Consider the following 20,626-nt stretch of genomic DNA (forward strand, 5'->3'; position numbering starts at 1 on the left):
TGGAATAACTTGCCAGCTGTCTACACTGGCCGCTTGCTTTTCCAGAAAAGCAATGACAATCTACTGTAAAATTGTTAATGTTTTTCCAGAAAAACTATGCTGCTCCCGTTCGGGCAAAAGTCCTTTTCCAGAAAAACTGTTCCGGAAAAGGGCCAGCGTAGACAGCACAGTAGTCTTTTCTGTAAAAAAGCCCCGATCGCAAAAATGATGATCGGGGCTTTTTTACGGAACAGCGCGTCTACATTGGCCACGGACGCTTTTCTGGGAAAAGTGCTTTTCCAGAAAAGCATCCTGCCAATGTAGACGCGCTTTTTCCGGAAATACTTATAACGGAAAACTGTTCCATTTTAAGCATTTCTGGAAAAGGGTGCCAGTGTAGACGTAGCCGTGGAGTATATAACAGGTCTATCAAATCATGACTGTGTGGAGAAAGTAAATAAGCAAGTGTTATTTACTTCTCATAACACAAGACCAGGGGTCACCAAATTAAGTTGTCACGCAGCAGGTTTAAAACAAACAAAAGTAAGTATTTCTTCACACAACACCCAGTCCCATTTGGAACTTGCTGGCAGGAGATGCTGTAAAGGCCAAGACTATATCAGGGTTCAAGAAAAACTAGATAAGTTCATGGCGGTTAGGTCCATCAATGGCTATTAGCCAAGATAGCCAGGGATGCAACTCCATGTTCTGGGAGTCCTAGCCTCTGACTGCCAGAAGTCTGGAGTGGATGACAGGGGATGTATCAGTAATTGCCTGTTTTGTTCATTCCCTCTGAAGCACATGATATCGGCAATGGTCAGAAGACAGGATACTGGGTAGATGGACCATTGGTTTGACTCAGCATGGTTGTTTTTATGTTCCCATTTCCTGATAAAACAAACTCAGGCTTTTAGACATGCCTGTTAGGAATAGCTCAAACACATTCCAGATACAATCCATTTCGTTCTATTTTAAAATAAATCAACATCTTCAGGGCTATTTCCTACTGGCAGAAAGGCAAGAGAGAAACAGACAGAATTGTTGATACACTTACTTATGGAAGTGATAGGCAGCTGAGAAAGAACAGAAATAGATTCAGAAAAGTATGCAAGACATTTCTCTTCAGCAGTGATGGGAAAATAAGCTACAAAATTTGTAATGCATTGAAGTGAGTTTCTGGAAACTGACAGCAGTTGTAAAGCAGTGTAATACAGTTTGTTGTATAACACAGCACACTGCTGTCTCTTCTTCAGAAGCAACGTTCTGAACAACAATGCGTAGTACTATTATGCTACATCAATTGGGTCAAAGGTACATGGTAATCACCATGTGATCTTCCTTCGTGCAGCTGATAAACACTGCACTGGTGACTGGGCAAAGGTGTGACCCGTTTCCCCTTGGGCATGTGGTGTTCAGGCAGGAGAGTGCTAACCCTAAGAGAGACAGCTTGAAAACAAGACCCTGTGGGTAACTTTCACTGGCCCAGGACACCCTGCTTTGTGAGATTGGACAGGGCAGGAAAGAAGAGCAACAAGGCACTTACTCTGCTGTCTCGTCCCAGTCACACCACAGCTTCTGCCCTATCACCTCCATCTCAAATTTAAACTGGCTTAGGCAGTAATCCTCCATCAGCTGGCCATAGTCTGCTTCATGGCACGCAGTGACCACGATAAAGTGATGGGCTGGAAGAGAGAACATGAACAAGGAAATTCCATCAATTAGTTGATTAAACTAAATGTAACATCCCTATTTTGAGGATCTGGCCTTTTCTCCCTTCTCTGGAGTATAAACCGCCGCCTGCGTAGCAGTAAGTCTGGGTGAATCCTCACTTCCTCACAGTTTGCCTCATGGCTCCTTTCACTCTTCTACCAATAGCAATTATAACTTAGGGTATGTCTACACTACAGCGTTATTTCGAAATATCTTATTTTGAAATAACGCGTCTACACACAAAATGCATTTTGAAATAGCGTTTTGCTATTTTGAAATAGCTTGTCCACAATGATTGGACGCTAATCACATTTAAAGACAGCTGAAACCGGTTCCAGCAGAGCATCAGGTCAGTAGTTGCTTTGTGTGGCTCCTGCCTGAGGCTATCTGAGGCTTGTACTTAAAGGGACCCCCCTGGACAGCCGGTTCTCAGCTTTCCCTGCTTGCCTGCCTACTTCACTGAGGGACAGCAAAGCATTTTTCTCTCTGTCTGCTGTGGTTGCCCTGACTCGGGACACCACAGCACTCAGTACCATGGAGCCAGAGCTGCCCCGGGCACTCTGGTGCTCATTTTGGACACGTTGCTGCGAGCCTGGCTGCAATTTCTGGAGACTGCCTGGCAGCAGCACTGCCCGGATGCCAGCGTGCCCCGCTGCATCTGGCGTCTTGACACCAGCAGCGACTGGTGGGACCATATCGTCCTGGAGCGCTGGGGAGACCAACAATGAACCCAGAACTACAGGATGAAGTTCCTCGAGCTCTGCGAGTGGCTCGCCCCTGCTCTGCGGCAACGGGACACGCACGAGGCCAGCCATCCCCCTCCACAAGTGTGTGGCTATCGCCCTCTGGAAGCTCTCCACTCTGGATAGCTACCGATCCATGGTGAACCAGTTCGGCATGGGGAGATCCACCATCGGAGCAGTGCTCATGCAGGTATGGCAGTCTCCAACCACTGTGCCAGGAGGGGTGGGGTGCGAGGAGGGTACGGGCTGCCCTAGGGAAAGGGGGGGGAGATGGTGAAAGTCCCCTCCCCGGGAGGGTTTGGTCTGTCCTAGCCACACTATGGACTGCCCACATTGGCCAGGATTGCAGGGGGGGTTGCTTCTGGGAGTGGGGGCACGGGGCAGCGGCGGGGAAGGAGCACTCTCAGCCACCCTGGCATCCGAGTGACTCTCGGTGGTTTTGTGCGTCCCTCTGCAGGTGGTCAAGGCCATCAATAGAGAGCTGGTCCACAGAGTCATCCGCCTCACTGATTTGGACGCGGTGATCAAGGAGTTTGGTGCCCTGGGCTTCCCCAACTGCGGGGGGGGCAATCGACGGGACGCACATCCCCATCCGTGCCCTGGAACACCAGGCCGCCATGAACATAAACCAGAAGGGATACTTCTTGGTCATTCTGCAGGCTGTGTCTGACCACCAGGGCCAGTTAATGGACATTAACGTGGGCTGGTCCAGCAAAGCACACAACCGGGCTGCACACTGGGACCTTCTTCCCCGACTGCCACATCAGGGTTGGGGATGTGGACGTGCCTGTGTGCCTGGTGGGGGATGCAGCCTACCCACTACAACCTTGGCTCATGAAGCCCTACACGGGACACCTCAACCCCTCCCGACAGGCCTTTAATGCCAAGCTCGGAAGGGCACGCATCATGGAGGAGGGGGCATTTGGCTGGTTGAAGGCCTGATTTAAATGCCTCCTCACCCACCTGGACCTCTCCGAGTGGAATATTCCACACGTGGTGGCAGTATGTTGTGTGCTGCATAATTTGTGCGAGAGGAAGGGGGAGGCTTTCCTGTCAGCCTGGATGGCAGAGGCTGACCACTTGGCTGGCTTCTATGCATAGCCCCGCACAGCTGCCATCCAGGAGGGCCCATCGGGGGAGCTGTCCGTATCCTGGAGGCCCTGCGGTAGAGCTTCCACCCAGAGGAGTGAAGTCTCTCTGGCGTGCCCCACTGGGGCCTTATGCCTTAGTCCACCCTCACGTCCTTTCACTTCCCCCTCCCTAACCCCCTTCCTGATGTACAGTAAAAACACATGTGTTGCCAAAACCAAACTCTCTTTATTGACCATAACTGGGGTAAGGGGGAATGAGGGTGGGAGAGGGGAGGGGTAAACCTGGGAGGAGGGAGCTGGAAGGGGGAGGCAAGGGGAGGAAGGGAAGGATAAGCTCAGGATTGGGGGTCTTGCTGGTCCACCTGTCTCCCAGCACTGCGGGTGCAGAGGCCTCGGCATCCCGGGGCACGGAGCAGGTATGGAGGGTGGGGCGGGTGGGAAGCGGGGGAGGAAGAAGCAGGAGGGGGAGCAGGAGTGGGAGGAGGAGAGAAAGCTGGGGCGGCCACAGGGGCTGGAGCGGCAGCAATCTCTGCACCAGGGTCTGCAGGTGGTCGCAGATGACACACCCCTGGTCAAGCAGCTCCTGCAAGCTCTCCCGCCGCAGCTGCAGGTCTCCTGCCGCAGCTGCAGGTCTCCTGCACCCAGTGCTCCTGGCAGAAGACCTGCCTTCGCAGGAGCTCCAGGTGCTGCCACTGATACTCCTCCTGGTTCCAGGTCAGCCTGCTGAGGGCCCGGGTGCAGGAGGGTGCCCTGGGCAGGGTGGTGCGCCCTGCACTCGCAGCTGCTGCGGCTGTGGAGAAACACGAGAAGTGGTCAGTTCTCCCTGGGGACACAGTGAGTGAAGCCCAGCCCCCCTCTGCAAGGCGAGGACAGCAGGTCTCCGCACCATCATGTCCTGCTATCCCCAGAGTGTGAGCTGGCCCCTGTGCTGTATATAATGTGGGTGTTGGGGGAAAGGGGAGATGTGCCCTGCCTCTGTGTAGAGGGGGCTTGTGGAGGGAGGGCATGGTGCAGTGTCCCTCCCTGGGGTCAGGTGCATGTCATGTGCCTTCATACATACATGCATGTGGGTAACAGGCCATGGCCTAGGGTGGCACGGCATATGCACAGGTTGCTGAGTGCTCCGTGGTCAGCAAGGCCCACAGGCATGTTCCCTGGTCCCCCTCCCCCCGCATAAGGGGACAGTGATGGCACTCACATGTCGATGCCTCCCCAGCCTCGGATGACACTGGCGACAGGCTTGCTGGGATGGCTCAGGGGTCCTGGGTGCAGGGCACACTCCCTCCAGGCTCCTGCGGCTCCTGGCCATCCTCCTCCTCCTGGGTGTCATGAGCAGGACCCTGTGCCCCAGGGTCGATGACCACCTGGGGGGCACGGACCGTCTGACCCCCCAGGATGCGGTCCAGGGCATCGTAATAGGGGTAGGGAAATGGGTCAGCCCCTGGTTGGGGGCTGCCCCCAGAGGCCCTGGCATGGGCCTGCTGCAGCTCTTTTATTTTCATGCGCACCTGCTCCTGGGTGCGTGCGTGGCCTTTGATGGCCAGGCTGTCAGCCATCAGCCTGTAGTCAGCCGCATTCCTGTGTTTAGTGTGGAGATTGTGGACATTGGAGGCCTCCTCCCAAACCTCAATGAGGTCCACGATCTCCACACTAGACCAGGAAGGTGCCCGCCTTTTGTGGCCCCTGGCAGGCTCCTGGGAGCTGCCAGCCTGCTCCTGGGGACCAGTGAAGGGCTGGGTGCCACTGGGTTTCTGGCTCATGCTGGGCCAGGTGCACGTACTGCTGGCTCTGGGCTGGCAGGTTTGCAGCTGGCACAGGCACTGTGGCCAGAGTCTACCCCTTTAAGGGCTCTGGGGCTGGGGGCGGAAACCGAAGAGTTTTCCTGGTTGTGCCCAGAGTAGCCACCAGGGCACCCTGGGAAGGGCTGGAGGCCCCCTATTTCGAAATAAGCATCTACACAGCGCTATTTCAATTTAGCTATTTTGAATTTGGCACTATTCCTCATGGAATGAGGTTTACCAAATTCAAAATAAGCGCTCCGCTATTTCGATTTCGGTTTGGCTGTGTAGACACCAGGAAAGTTATTCTGAAATAACTGTGCTGTGTAGAGACACCCTCACCGACATAAGCCAGCCAACGAATATGTCAGGAAGCCTCCTCTCCGCTCTGTCCATGTAACTGGAGTGTCATTAGCATCCCTGTTCTCAGGAACATCCTTCTACACCAGACCCCTGCAGAAATGACCCTTCGTGAGAAAGAAGACGCTGCTCCAACAAGAACTGTACCCGGCTCTCCTCTCCAACATTCCAGTTCCAGAGTAGGAGACGGTATCTGGAGGACAGGGTTGCCCTTATATTGCATGTTAAATGACTGTTTCCAGCTTGACACAAAAGCTTGGCAGCCATGAGCTCCCCACACAGGAGCCTAGATATAGGAACTGCTCCCAAGGCCTGGGAAGACATATGGGAAGAACATAAACATTGACACAGAAAGAGACTGGTAAATTCTATCTAGTCCAAAAGTCTTTTTCTAGCACTGGGCTATTCAAAGAAAGGTATAAATATCCCCCACGAAGCATCCAATAGTGCAATCATATAGCCCAGTAGTTATGTTGCTTCCTGAGCTTATCCGGGGATGAATTTACGACTGACACATGAGGATTGAAAGCCCTGGACATTTTTATCCTGCCTATGTTGTAGCAGCAGCAGCAGCAGCGGCTGGAATAATTCACACCGGTTTGTCTCATCTTATTGAAACCCTCCAAGCTGTTTGGCTCCAGAAGAGCACGCAGAAGGGAGTTCTATTCCTCACTCTGACATAACATAAAGCACGGCTCCTTAAATGCTTGTCCATGACATTTATAGCGGGTAAACGTTGGTCCATATTTGGGTGGAGACACCAGATTCATGGTTTGTAGTAGAAGCCAAAGAGATCTTGCTCTGGCTTCCAAAACAGACCATCCTTTGTTAGTCAGCACATGATAAGAGGCTGAGTTGGACATGGTATGGTGCCACACTCCGGACCCGGCCTACGTGACAGCAAGTAGCCACATTTGCACCCGGTTGTGAACAGCCGAGTGAATGACATGCTGTGAATCATGACTTACAGTCTGTGTGGATCAAGCGAATCACTTCCACGTCACATCCTCTAACTGAGGGCAAAAGTTTGCCACTATCAGCCCTGACCATATCCTCCTATACACAATTTATTTCCAGGACAAATGAGCACAGACCACCTGAAACTCAACATTACAATAACTCAGCACAGACCAGCAACCCAACAGCAACACACCTGAGTCTCTAGCAACCAAGGGCTTTGTTTATGAAGATCAGTAACAAGACCCAATATTTTGTATATTATTCAAAAGATCTGGACCATGTTCTTAAGTAGGTGCAGTTTTAGAAACAACTTCAGCAAAGGCTTAAGCTGAAGGGGAGACTGTTGTCCTAGCAACGAAATGTTGAAGTCCAATTCTTCAGCACTTGATGGGGAATGCATGTGCTTTTGATGAACCCCAGCAGCTCTGGCAGCAACTCAAAGGGGCATCCCCGAGGGCTGATTTAGTTTATTAAATATAATGTCTTCTGCTGAGATCTCCATTCCTCAGCCTGAAGGGGGAGAGGCGCATCGTGGGACGTGAAAGCCATTTTCAGGGTGGCTGCGCGGAATATCGTTCTGTCACAGTTTGGAACTGCATGTGTCCATGAGGTGTGATGGGGCCGGAGCTGTACACCAACTCCAATAGCTCCACCAGGCCAGGCACTGCACTGCTCCGTGGTCACTCCAGCTGCTGTCGGAGAACAATCCATTTTTAAATCACAACAGCCCCTGGGGCTGGCAAACAGGACAGCCCTTCACAGTGCTGCTAGGCTGGAAGCATTCAACAACTTTTTGTTCTGTTTCACCAACAATAATATTCTTACTAAGTGCAACACTGAAGGCGACAGCCTCAGTATGAAATCATCTTACCATAGAAATTTGTAAAGCGTCTCCATTCCAACTCTGCCTGCCAACAACAAGGTCTGCTAAACACAAGTAGGGTGGCAAACACGGATTTGGCTTTTCCGTCAAAAAAGGCAGCATCACTGTTGTTAACTCCGAATCTTACACTAGATCTCTACAGCATTTCCAGTGCAGCCATAAGAAGAAAAACAAAAAATGCACAAACACAACTCCAGGCAAGGATAGAAAAGAAGAGAAGGAAAAAAGAAACAAGAGGAGAAGAAAAGTAATGAGACAAAGGAAAGCAGAGCACAGCACTATGAAAAGAGAAGCAGAACAAGAAGATTGAAAAAAATAGTGAGACAAGCAAAAAAACTGAAGGAGAAAATGCAAAGAAGCCAAAATACAAGTGAGTGACATGCAAGACATTCAGGAAGAAAAATCAAACTAAACACAGACCATGAGGCCAAAGGAAAGAGATCTGCAGTAACCAAAGAAAATAATAAATGTCTGTCACAGTAAAAGCCAGAGAGGAGAGTAAACTGCCCCAGAACGGACAGACAAATCATTAGGGACAGCCAAATATTACATGATGGATTTGCATGGATTACTGCAGACAGATAGCAGTGGCCATCTGGTTTTATTCCCCAGTGTTTGGGCCCTAAAGCAGCTGAGTGTTGAGGAAAAGGTAGAGAAAGGAAGAATTATATAAATTTAAGAAAAAAAAGGAGGAGGAAAAGTCAGCAAGCAGCGGAGTGGTGAAGGAGTGAGGGCCAGAAACACCAAATCAGAAGGGAACACCTGCATGTTGTACGCAGGTGTCTATAGGAACATACCTATTGTATTCAACAGGGAAGAGAGCCCATGTTTTTAGCTAACAATGTTGTAATATAAATTACAAGCAAACCAATCCACAGTGCAAAGAATACAGCTGTAGGAAGTAGAAGAAACAATGCTGCACTTTTGTAAGGCAGGAGGGTTTTTTTGTTTTTTGTTTTTGGTCATTCTCAAGCATCTGACTAGTTATAACTTTGCTCACAGGCAGGGCTCTGCATCTCCGGATCACTGATACATTGACCAGATTAGCAGATTTTGTTATACAGGCAGTCCCCGGGTTACATGGATCCGACTTACATTGGATCCCTACTTACAAACGGGGTGAGGCAACCCCGCACTAGCTGCTTTCCCCCCAGCAGACCAGGGAGACGCAAAGCTAGCGCCCCCCCCCCCCCCAGCAGACCAGGGAGACGCGGAGCAGCTTTTCTCAGCAGACACCTCAGCTTGAGAATAAAGGACTGAGGGAAGTGAGGCGTGGGAGAATAAAACTGAGCTCTGGAGAAATGTTTGGCTAGAGTTTCCCCTACAATATGTACCAGTTCTGACTTACATACAAATTCAACTTAAGAACAAACCTACAGTCCCTATTTTGTACGTAACCCGGGGACTGCCTGTATTGTCTTTAGAATATGGGCTACGCTAGACCATCCCCTCTGCCAAGGCTTGGACTGTAGCTGCAGCTACACTGTGTTTCTCAACGATTGCTACATCCCACATGCTTATTACCAGAGCTTGTTTTTGTAACCATAACATACTGATTCACTTATTAGTAAATATAATGATTATTTTGAAGATGAACTTGTCCTACTGCTTCTGCAGATTAGCACGCAACACAAGCACCAGGCACTTACAAAACCACCGTGTTTATAAATATTTATAATCTGCTTGTTACAGACATGCCCATTTCTTAAGAACCCTGGTTTATGCTCAGACCCTGGAAACAACAAAGAAGCCACATATCTCTCAGTTTTGGCAGCCCAAACTTCCAGTGACACCTCCTGCCAATTTTGAAGGAAACAGGCATGCATAAGCAAGGGACTAGGCTGGAGCCAGAGCGAACATAGCTTCTCAAGGAAAAGAGCCAGCACTAGAAACTTTTTACAGGAAGTCCATGTACCACAACATGGATCAGGCTCAATATAGTCAGGTTACGGACCTCATTAAGGCCGTGTCTCCACTTACTGGGGGATCAGTGCTGTAGGGATCAATCTCGTAGGGGTTGATTTAGCGAGTCTAGTAAAGACCCATAAATCAACTACTGATTGCACTCCTGTTGACTTTGGTACGCCATGGGGTCCCGAAGAATAAGGGGAGTCAATGGGAGAGTTTTTCCCATTAACCCCCCACAATGGGGACAGCACAATAACTCAAATTAAGGTACATTTACTCCAGCTATGCTATTCATGTCATTGGAGTTGTGTAGATTAGGTCGACTTTCTCCCATAGTGTAGACCTGGTCTTACCAGGATAGTTCCTTAAAGCCTTCAGAGGCTGATTCTTTTCAGCAGAGAGGGGATGCCCTGCCCAAATTAGAATATTTACAGCTTTGCAGAGTGGACTTTTTTGTCCTCTGAAACTTGTCTGCCAGCTGGGTTGAGCTCGATGAAGACTCTATAACTAAATCCAAGAGCAAGAGAAACTCACCCGGCTTTTCATTTTGTTACAAAACTTAAAAGTGTTGCAGAGTCAGCCAAAAGTTTCCCATGGTTTCTGAACGTAGAGATAGATTTAGGCAAAGTGCCCTCTTCTTTCCCTCAGAGGGAGGCGGAGATTTATTGCTTCAGTTAGGTACACTAGTTTCTCGTGGTTTCAACCCCAAACAAAGCAAAATGCAATTTCAGATGCATACTCAAACATGAACCCAAAAGGCAGTGGACACTTGCAACCAAATCTTAATTATAAGCATTCTGCAAATCAATAGTGGTCATGTAACCATTGGTTCAGTAGGTCTTGCTGTAAAGAATATTAGTTATGTTGGAACAGCTACTTATTCCCGTTGTAAAAAATATACCATATTACAACTATCCTAGCAGCCCAGGAAACACAGGTAGTTTTGATCGGGTTGAAGATTAAGCTGGGGCTGAATTTTTGTCACATCACAGATCCGCTATGAATGGAGTTGTCCATTAAATATTTTCCTGTTTCTCTAATCCAGGGGTTTTAAACTCCTGGCCTGGGGGCTAGTCCTGGCTGGGGGGAGGCGGATACACAATCTGGTCCTGTACTCCCAGTGGGCGGGTGGGGATGGCCTGTAGATTACTGGCCCCCCAAACTCTGGGAAGGAGAGGGCAAGGTTATGGTGGGAAGGGACAGGCCTGGGGAGTGGGGCAGTAATAGACTGGCCCCCTCCTGGCCTGCTGGGAGTCCCAGGCTGGATTACGCAATCGCTCCAGCTGGGACCATGCCTCTGGGCCAAGAATGAGACCCCGCTGTAATCCCAGAGAGATCTGAGTGGGCTGAAGAATCAGAGTTCTGTTGCACTAAACAATACAAAACCAGAGCACACAATTCTAAGCTTCCTTTGTCCCCTACTAACCTGATCCAGTCTCCTTTGAAGTCAATGGGAATCTTTCCAAGTAGATTGGGCCTCATACTTCAGACCTCCAGATTCTATACAATTCATCCCCAACTGCTGAGGAAAGTTCTGCATCTCTCTCTTTAGTTCATCTCAGACGTTGCTCTTACAGTGCTTTTATCCTATTTCACAACTGATTCCTACAGGTGGTGGGGGTGAATGAGGAGGAGGAGAAAACCCAAGGAATTGTGGGAAGCAGTAGGCATTTCTCAAGGAAAGCCAAACCAAATGAGGATTGAACCAAGCTCAGAATTATTGAGAGTGTTGTTCTTGGATCTGAAAGCCAGAAGGACCTGTTAGTCACCTTGCCTGAACTCCTGCCTAACATGGTCTGTAAAACTTCACAGAGAGACTCCTCTCTCCAGCCCATACAGCCTCTGGGTGAGCAGGAGCCTGATTTTTGGCAAGACATCCAGTCTTGATTGTAAAACGTTTACATGAAATGTATCTCCAGCCCCCTTTTCAAGTTATACCAGTCGAACCCTGCCCTTCACTGCACAGTGCTCAGGAGCAAAGGGTAACTTTCCAGCCAGGTGCTGCTTCACGGACCCTTTTCAGCACCATGCCTAGGCAGGTGCGTGAGGGAAGGCTGTGTCTAGGTGCGTTGCTGTGCTGAGGCCTATAGGAGCAGCTTTGCCGGCAGGGTGCCCCGTGGTTGGCACAAAATGTGTGACAAGCAAAGGGGAAGTGGTTGGGGGAGTCTTTTGGCAGCTCCTCACTGCAGGGCTGGGAACCAAAGCAAGATTCAAGCTGCACGGCTTTGGCTTAAGCCCGGCGGAAGGTGTCCACCAATCTGCTTCCCTGACCTGAAGCACATGAAACTGATCATGTGTGCTCTATTGCGTGGCAAGGCTTTCCTGTCATGTCAGGCTGCCTTGACTGATGTACTTATATAGAACATACTAACGGGTTAGAGTATCGATGATTACAAGGAGGGGGCAAGCAAGTCGCACACATACCCGTGAGAAGCCTGCCTTGGCACCAATCCATTATAATAATTTGGAAAAATAAATGCCACCTCTGCTGTTAATGCGTTTGGATACGTCTACACTAGCTTGTTTAAATATCCCAGGCTTCATTTGCATGTTCCCGGGCGCTGCCATTTTAAAATCCCCCTTAGTCCGAACTCTGTGCCTGTGGCTACACGCGGCACGGAGTAGGTAGTTCGAATTAAAGATCCTAATTCAAACTATCGTTATTCCTCGTAACGCAACTCTGCTTGCCCTCATTACCCTAGCTAGCTCGAACTAACGAGCTAGTGTAGACGTATCCTTTTAGGGCAGAGGGTCACAGGTCCTTAGAGAAGTCTCAGAGGGGTAGCCATAACAACGAGGAGTCCTGTGGCACCTTAAAGACTAACAGAATTATTTGGGCAGAAGCTTTCATGGGCTGGAATGCACTTCATCAGATGCAGGAAGTGATTGAGAAGGTGTTAATAACACAAGAGGAAAATTAGTTTTTGTCATGGGGGGGGAAGGTGCACGGCCACAGTTTCCCCAGCCAGGAGTTTGGTGAGGGCGGGAGCTCGGGGGCAGCAACACTCCACCCCCAATACGCCTACAGGGGGGCGGAGAATGGGCGGGGCCAGGCTGGTGGTTTGGGAAGGCTGTGCCTTCCCCTGTCTATGATACCCACCGCCCCTGCCAATTTGTAATGAATGTGTTGAGTCTGCTTTGCTTTCTGTGGTTATACTAGTGAATAGGTAGGAATGTGCATAGAAATAGCGCATTTTAAAGGAAAATTAGAAAACATTTAGACAAAGCAAGCTCTGAATTTATAACCTGAGTATTTCCACTGGAAGCGTGAGTCTGTTATAAGTCATCCAGTCAGGGAATGGAAACAAAACCCTGTGAACTAGGGCCTGTTCTTTGACATCAATGGCAAAAGGCTTCCCAAACCGATGCTATAATAATGTTCAGTCCAAAATTAACAAATACAGCTCAAAGTCTGGATCCAAGTGATATCAATGTCTAATAGTTAGAGCTGACTGGAAATTTTCTGACAAACTTTTTTTTGTTGAAAAAATGCTGATTTTTTAAACTAAAGCTAATCACAAAACAGGGCTGGTTTTGATAAATTTCAGACTCCGTTTTGGAGGAAAAGTTTCAAAATGGTCAAAAATATTCTGTTCTGACGTATTTGAAACCAGAAAGTTTATTTCCCAACTCAAAATTACTTATCATGAAAGATGAGGAGAAATACGACTGCTGCTTATAAATACATCTGAGAAATAAACACCAGGGAAAGTCAATGAGGAGGTGAAAGTTTATGCCCTAAAAACCTGTGAGTCTAAGGTGCCACAGGACTCCTTGTTGCTTTTGCAGACACAGACTCACATGGCGACCTCTTGGAGACTTTTCAGCAGGGAAAGAGAGGAGATATTTAAGTCAATGCCCAATGTTGAATGAGTAATGCGAGCCAAAAGCCAAACTTGTATGAAGACTGAACTTGATACGTTTATCGAGGGGATGGTCTGCTAAGACGGATCAAGGATAGGCCATATGCCACGGAAGGCAGTCTTAAATATTTCCAACAGCCAGTGATGGGACACTAGATGGGGGAGCTCTGAATGACTTTTCATCCTAGGCAGAGAAGCAGAGATCCTGGGGGTAGAGGGGTACAGGTCACCCGCTGGTTTAAACTAGAGTAAATGGCGGATTCTCTGCAACTGGAAGGCTTTCAGTCAAGATTCTAGTGCCCCCCAGCCAGAGGTGAGGGGTCTATTACAAGTGGGTGGGTGATGATCTGTGGCCTGCAAGGTGCAGGAGATCAGACTAGATGATTACGAAGGTCCTTTGTGGCCTTAAAGCCTACGAGTGTAAGAGGGATTCTCAGGTGAGGGCTAATTCCAACCCCAGCCCCAGCCCTTCGGGATAACCAGAACTTGGGGCGACTGAAGAAGGCATCTCCTCAAAAGGATCCACCTCAAGCTTTACAACAGGCTCTCAGAGGAGTTTCAGCCGGGGCAGCAGAACCAGGGAGTAGTGGGGGATAGCACCTCCCCCATGGAAATACCCCCAGGGCTCTGCCCCCAGGTAGACGTGCAAAGATGAAGGCAGGATGCAGAGGGGCTGGTGCAGCTGCTGTGGCACCCAGGATGAGGCCGGGGAACAGGGAGGAGGTGTCAGCATCACTTCCCTGCCTGGAGCTGGCTGCTGTCCCCTCTCCACAAACCACAGAATCATAGATTAGGGTTAGAAGAGACCTCAGGTCATCAAGTCCAGTCCCCTGCTCAAAAACAGGACGAACTCAGCTAAATCTCAGATGCCCTTGCTCCCCCTCCGCCTCCCCTTCCCCCCCAATTCATAGCAAGCTTCCACACACACCCTGGATTCAGGCCCCAATCCTGCACCCACCTGGAGCCGGTTGACGTCTATGGGGCTCTGCATGTGGAGATCAGATTGCAGAATTGGGAGGTTAGCTAGTTCCTTTCTGTGATTCTGACTCAGTGTGAAGATAAAGTAGCTGAAGATCAGCCTTGTATGTCTTAAAACAGGACCTTGCTGTTTTGATTTAAGAAGGTCCTCGAATGACCTTGGGACGCAGCAAGAGCCATAAATAAAACACCTCCCTCTAGGCGACACATTCCTTTCTGCAGATGCCTGTACTTGACTCTCAAAGTCAGAACCAGATGCAGCATCACACACAGGCCGAAATCCAGCGGAATCAATCCCCTATGCAGACTCAAAGGTCCAGGTGATTTAATAAGAAAAAGAAACTGCACTGTCTAAAAGAAGCCATTTTTGTTTGCTTTGTTACCCCAAATATCCTTTCTGGCTTTAAAACAAGCCAAACCAAACCCCCAACAAAACAACAGTTACACAGCTAACAGCATTCCCCTCTGAAAAAACTGCTGCAGGGTTCTGCGATTGGGAGGGGAGCAGGACTAGTGAATGCTGCCATGTTTTACTTCCCTCTCCAGTCTGGTCTTAACTGCATGTTAAGGCATAAAAATGCCTTTTAATTAATTAGACCCACCATTTCACAGCGGCTAATTCCTGAGGGGTCCTCCGAAAACCTCGGCACAGTGAGGGGTTGAGGTATGAATCATGAAGGTAGCAAATGAGATGCGGAAAGGTTTGGGGATTTTACATAAGGAAGCCAAAGGGGATATGGGCACTCCCTCATTTCAATTAGGAAAAGGCAGGAAGATGCGTGCTAGGCAGCTTGAACATAATCAGTGCAAGCAACCGTCCCGTCCAATATACCCAGCGCTCTAGTATCCTTATCCTGAACCACCCTGGGGCCTGCTGGGAGAAAACACACAACTGAGAGATTGGCTTTCGATCAGTAATGATGAAACCTCTCGTCCCCAAGAGGCCAGCCTCCACGACAAATGCTACCTTCAGACCAGTGGTCTGTGCTGCCAGCCCAGAGTCCTGCTTATTTGGTCACAGCATCTGCCGCACCGGATCAGACCAGTACCACAGAGGCATCCATATCAGATGGTGCAAAAATCCCTGTAATGGTCACTATGGAATAACATCGTTTCTTCCTAACCTCGTCACTTCAGGAGTGTGTGGGTGAGATTCTGTGGCCTGCATCGCACAGGGGGTCAGACTAGATGATCATAATGATCCCTTCTGACCTTAAAGTCTATGAGTTCACAGATCATGTAGATTCTGGAGCCTGGTGGATTAGATCCCTTGTTTTAAACATACAGATTAACACACACACACAGCCTTGTCATGGCTGAGATAAATAGCTGGCTATCGCCGTCTAAATACCACCAAACCCAAGGTCTTGTCCTCTAGGGGCTGTGAATGCTGCACAGACAGACAGCTCAAGTCCTGGGCAGATAAGAAATGCCGCAGATCAGTCAGCGGGGACCCTCCAGATTAAGAGCAATGTGTCCTGGCTCTCCAAGGAGTTCACGGATGGACGACCTAGGAGACAAGCTGGTGATGGGAGGAGGGGCGGATCCCAAAGACCCACAACGGAGATGAAGGACGTCTCTCTCTAGACCAGATACCTTGTACCAACTCCTCCATTTTGGGACAGGGGAGGAGGGCGAGATTTTCATTTCCAAGTCGAGGTGTTTAAATTAAACTTTCACATGCCAAAGGGGTTGCTGGTTGTCTCATACACTGCAGAGCATTTTGCTGGGAGGACTCACTTGACACTCCTGAAATGTCTTTCAGAAACAGGGTCTTTTGTTCCACACTGCACCCGTCCCACACGCACTTGGTAGAGAGAGAGAGAGAGAGAGAGAGAGAGAGACAGACACACACACACACACACACACACACACACACACACACACAGAATTGTGCATGCGCACTAAAGAGCTGTAACATTGCTCCATTAAGCACTCCTTTGCTCTCGGAGAGCAAGTCATCTCTTCCAGCAGGGCCTCCAGTCAGAAACCTGGGCTCCAGGAACCAACCATGAGAGCAGAGGTCATTGTTACAGGAAGCTTATGGAGGTGGAAAGCTGGTTTCTCCTTCACAGACCATCTCCTGAGAGATACCGCTCCCTCTGACTTGAGATAGGGGACATGCTGCAAAGGAAGCAGATAATTTCCAAACTTCCCACTGATCAGCAGACAGCAAGTCATGAAAGGCCAGATCTGGCTCCTTTTCACTGCCCAGCCTTGTAGCATGCAGCGATACTGCTAACTGCTGTTCCCGGAGGATGGGCTGTTGAAACCGTTCATTAAATCAGATCGGTACAAGGCTGGGAGAGGGGGCAAAAGCTCTCTACCCTACATTGCAAGCACAGCGGGCAGTCTTGGTCCTTACGCTCTGTAAAGAAGGGGGGCAGTATTGGTGCCACCATCGGCACTAGACGGATCACAGGGGCTGGGGTGAGCCATACCTCCCCTTTCCACTAGGCTGGTGACTTTCAGCCTGCAGCCCAGTTAGCACGCCACTGCGGCATAGCTGTGTGCAAAAGGCTCCAGCATTCCTACGTGTCAGCCCTGCAAGATCTGGTGTCTGGGGTTGTTGCCCAGTCCAGCCAGCCCTGAGGGTCCAGGGCAGCTACACGATAGGGACCAGGAGCCTGGGACCCCCAGCCAGCCCTGTGGAGTCTGTGGCTGCAGCCTGGAATGCCAGCTGCTATTGCAACATCTGGAAACTGTTCTTTTAAAGCACGCTCTGCGGTCCCCAGAGAGTCCTTTCATGTTACTGCCTGACATGTGGCACATGAAACAGTTGATAGTGAACAAGACTGGGCACATATGGCCATGCTTTCATCATGGACCGAGAGGGCTTTGCTGTTTCACCATTGCTCCCACCTGGGTACTCCGGTGAAAACCTCTCGGAGAGGCGAACTGTCTCTATTGCTGAAAACCCAGGGGCTTCGCTATGGTGCATGCAGACAATTACTCCACACAAACAGACACCGGGCAGGCCGCTCTGCTCCTGAAATAACAGAGCCAAACCACAGCGTGTTGCAAAACACAGTTCCACGGTGTTACCCACACAAATTTCATTATCCCTTCCACACTGTAGGGACACACACCTTTACCCAGTTCCTAGGGCTCAAGGTGCAACCCTGTGAATTTACACACCCACCCTTCCCCAATTCCTAGGGCTCATGGTGTAACAACCCACAGGTTGACGGGATCTTTAGCCACTTGAAAGAGCCTCACACAGTAATGTCCTTATCCTCTATTTATTGACAATTCCCAAACAAGCAGAATGCACATGCTAAGCGCACAGTGTCATGCTCACCAATCCTGATAAAGGCAGGCAGACTTCCCCTGTTGGCCAGGCAATATCAGTCTCTCTGGTCTTAGGCTGTGTCTCAGAGATGAGTTCTTCTTTCCAGGTCTTCCCCCTCCTCCTGGTCCACTTCCAGCCTTTTCTTCCTTCTGTTACTCCTGATGATCTTCTTCTCCTTGAACCCGTTTATATAATGAAACCTGAGTCTTGCTTAGCTAGACTTTAACAAATTATTTTAGTATAATTTTACTAACCAATCATAACAAAATTACCTAACCAATCATACTCCACCACCTTAATTGATTTACACCTAGCAAAATTAATTATACAGCAGACAGAAACAGTTACAAACCAGAAAGAGATCACACAGTCAAACAATAGGCAAGTGTAGTGACAATGCTCATAGGACAAGGATTCCACAACGTCCTCTATTGATGAGCAGTTTCTTGCCAGACAGAACGGTGTTACGCACAAATTTCTTTACTCGTCTTGAGATCTGTTTCTTTATCTGGTGACAGTGGGGGAGCTATCAGGGCAAGGTCCCCTCCTCACAACCTGGGGTGACACTTTGTAATACAATTTAGGTGGAACTGTGAGTATGTGACTCTAGGCCTTACAGTAATGGCTGCTACTCTTCAATCTGGCTGCAGAAGGCGGCTTTGGTTCAGGCCTAGCACAGGCCTTCTAACATGGCTACAGAGAAGCCATATTGTTACAACGGTAACTGCTGTTACACTGCACTGATGCTGAATCAACATCGAATGCTGCAGAAGACACAGGAGAAGCTGATGAGATTGATTACTCACTTGAGTTAGGTGAGCTGGATTTGGTCTCTACCAAAAACTGGCTCTCTTATGTTTGGCTACAGGGTTCAGCACTTGAGAGAGAGGCAGGAGACAAACCCTGCACAGTCTACACATTTGTGCATTTAGTCGTCTTTGTCTAGACGACCATGTTTTATTGCCCAAAACTGCTGCTTGGTGACAGAACAGCGAGAGCAAGAATGGTGGGCCACCCGCGATCCATCAGGGTTCTGTGAGTGGCCTGTGAGACACTTTGTTCACCGTTGCCCACGCACAGGGTTGCTGGTTTCTATCTGTGTCGTTTTTTCCTACTGGTATTACTGAAGTGACACGCACATAAAGCCAGGGCACGTGCGGTGAGGTACATGCTGATGGCAAACATTGACTGTAAGAACCACGTGCTCCCTCTGCATCCAGTCACAGGGCTGCCATGGTTCCAATGGACACACACTACAAATTCTAGGGACACAGTTAGCCACACTCCCCTATCCTGGGAGACCGTCTTAGTTACAACAATCTTGCGGCTCACAGAGAAGGGGGCCACTCATGTGGCTCCCTCCCCAGCCTAGGTCACCCATCGCTGGCGTACACACTGCAATGCAACTTTTATAAGGAAAAACTCCCAGGTCGGCGTCAAAAAACTTCCATCCCAGGAAAGACTTTTGTCTTTTCCCCTCCCTGCATTGTCCACAAAGAGCCGGTGCAGACTGCTTGTTTTGTCAGCAGCACTGGCCTCTGCCAATAGACCACAATGCCTGCTCTGCTGGTGTTGCTCGATATTTTGATCACTGCGGCCCTGCAGGCATGCGCCCCTCCCCTTTCAAAGGATCTGACAGCGGAGTGAGCTGTTCCCTTTGGGGAACAAATCATTGGAGCGCTCCTGCTCCAAGAGCACAGGGCAGGCAGACTGCTGCTGCAGGAACAGGCTGCTGTGCTCCTGTGACATTGCTCAGCGGAGAGCTCCCGGAGCAACTCAGGCTGCTGCTCCGGGCAGAAGAGGAGGCTGTGGGAGAACTCACGGGAATCCCAAGATGCGATCAGCTCCACCTTCCCACAACACTGCACCGTGGGATACATACCACGTTGCTCACACTGTCGATGATGCCCTTAATGTAGACATGACCTGCTGACGGAGGGAGCGAGTGGGAACACCCACCGGTGATTTTTTGCGTATGTGTTAACGTGAATGTTGTCACTCAAACTTTGTGGTCCAGACATACCCTCAGATGAGGAAGACAGCACTACGTGTCTGTACTGCTCGTTCTTCCTTCCATCGAAGCAATAGCTCAAGGGTAGGGCCCTTTCTGTGCTGAACGCTTCGAGCCATGGAAGTTCAACCATTAGCCAATGGGGGGAGGGACAAAAGGGGCAACTGCCCCAGGCTTGGCAAGACAAAAGGGGCTGGGGCACCCGGCTGCCGCTGCTCACCCAGGGGCCGGGTGTGGCAGTTGGCTCCCCTGCCTACCATGAGGATCTGAGGGATCAAAATGCCCTTCGCTGAGTGAGCTGCATCCGATACCCCAATTAAGAGAGGACAAGAGAGGCAGACGCTGTGGAGAACAGGTCAACTCTGGGAGCACAGACGCTTCCCCACCCCACCCCACCCCATCATTCCTCACAGGTGGATATTTTAGATAACACTAATCCAAGGTCGTGTAATGCACCAACTCCATTCAGTATGTAACGTTAGCAGATGGAATCAATGTGAACATGAACAATCACTGGCTCCTGACAAGTCCACATCCACGTATGAGCAAGACGCTCTAGATCTCAGAGGTGGTGGGAGAATTACCTTATGTGCTTTGACATACTTGGACAGAAGGATCATTAATGCTGCCGTCCCACCTTTTCCATGCATCTCCACCTCCCCAATTTTTCCTTATCCATAGTTCCAGGATAGGACCAACTGGCCAGAAAACAAGAATTATGTTCCATGACAAACCACTGAGGTTTCAATATTTGCTTTTGTTGCGCAGTGGAGTGAAATCCTGATCATTCATGGAGAGACAAAGCATCTTGTTCCCAAAGAACAGCTGATTCGGGGCAGAGAGACCTGAACGTTTCTCCTACATCCCAGCTGAATGCCCTAATCAACAGGCTTTTGGCTATTCTCGGGTGTCATGCTTGCTCTTCTTTTGACCAGAAATTCCATCCTGGATCTCGACTTCCCTGACAAGCAAAGCCATTTTCCATTAAAGTGCTTGGGTTCAGCCAATCAGCATTTTCTAACCAAAAAATAAAAAAGATTTTCGTCTCAAAAAAACACCAGACAAGCTCT

General features: G+C 49.4%; 1 protein-coding gene across 1 annotated transcript in view; it reads right to left on the reverse strand.

Annotated features, from left to right (window-relative positions):
• RAMP1 (receptor activity modifying protein 1) overlaps window positions 1-20,626 on the reverse strand; it is an 81,802-nt gene that overhangs the window by 39,460 nt on the left and 21,716 nt on the right. The window contains exon 2 of the mRNA XM_006127409.5: window positions 1,523-1,661. Coding sequence (XP_006127471.1) covers window positions 1,523-1,661 — 139 coding nt within the window. The remainder of the gene's footprint in view (window positions 1-1,522; window positions 1,662-20,626) is intronic.

This window comes from Pelodiscus sinensis, chromosome 7 (assembly GCF_052426305.1).
Source record: "Pelodiscus sinensis isolate ZL-2025 chromosome 7, ASM5242630v1, whole genome shotgun sequence".
NCBI classification, from domain to species: domain Eukaryota; kingdom Metazoa; phylum Chordata; order Testudines; family Trionychidae; genus Pelodiscus; species Pelodiscus sinensis.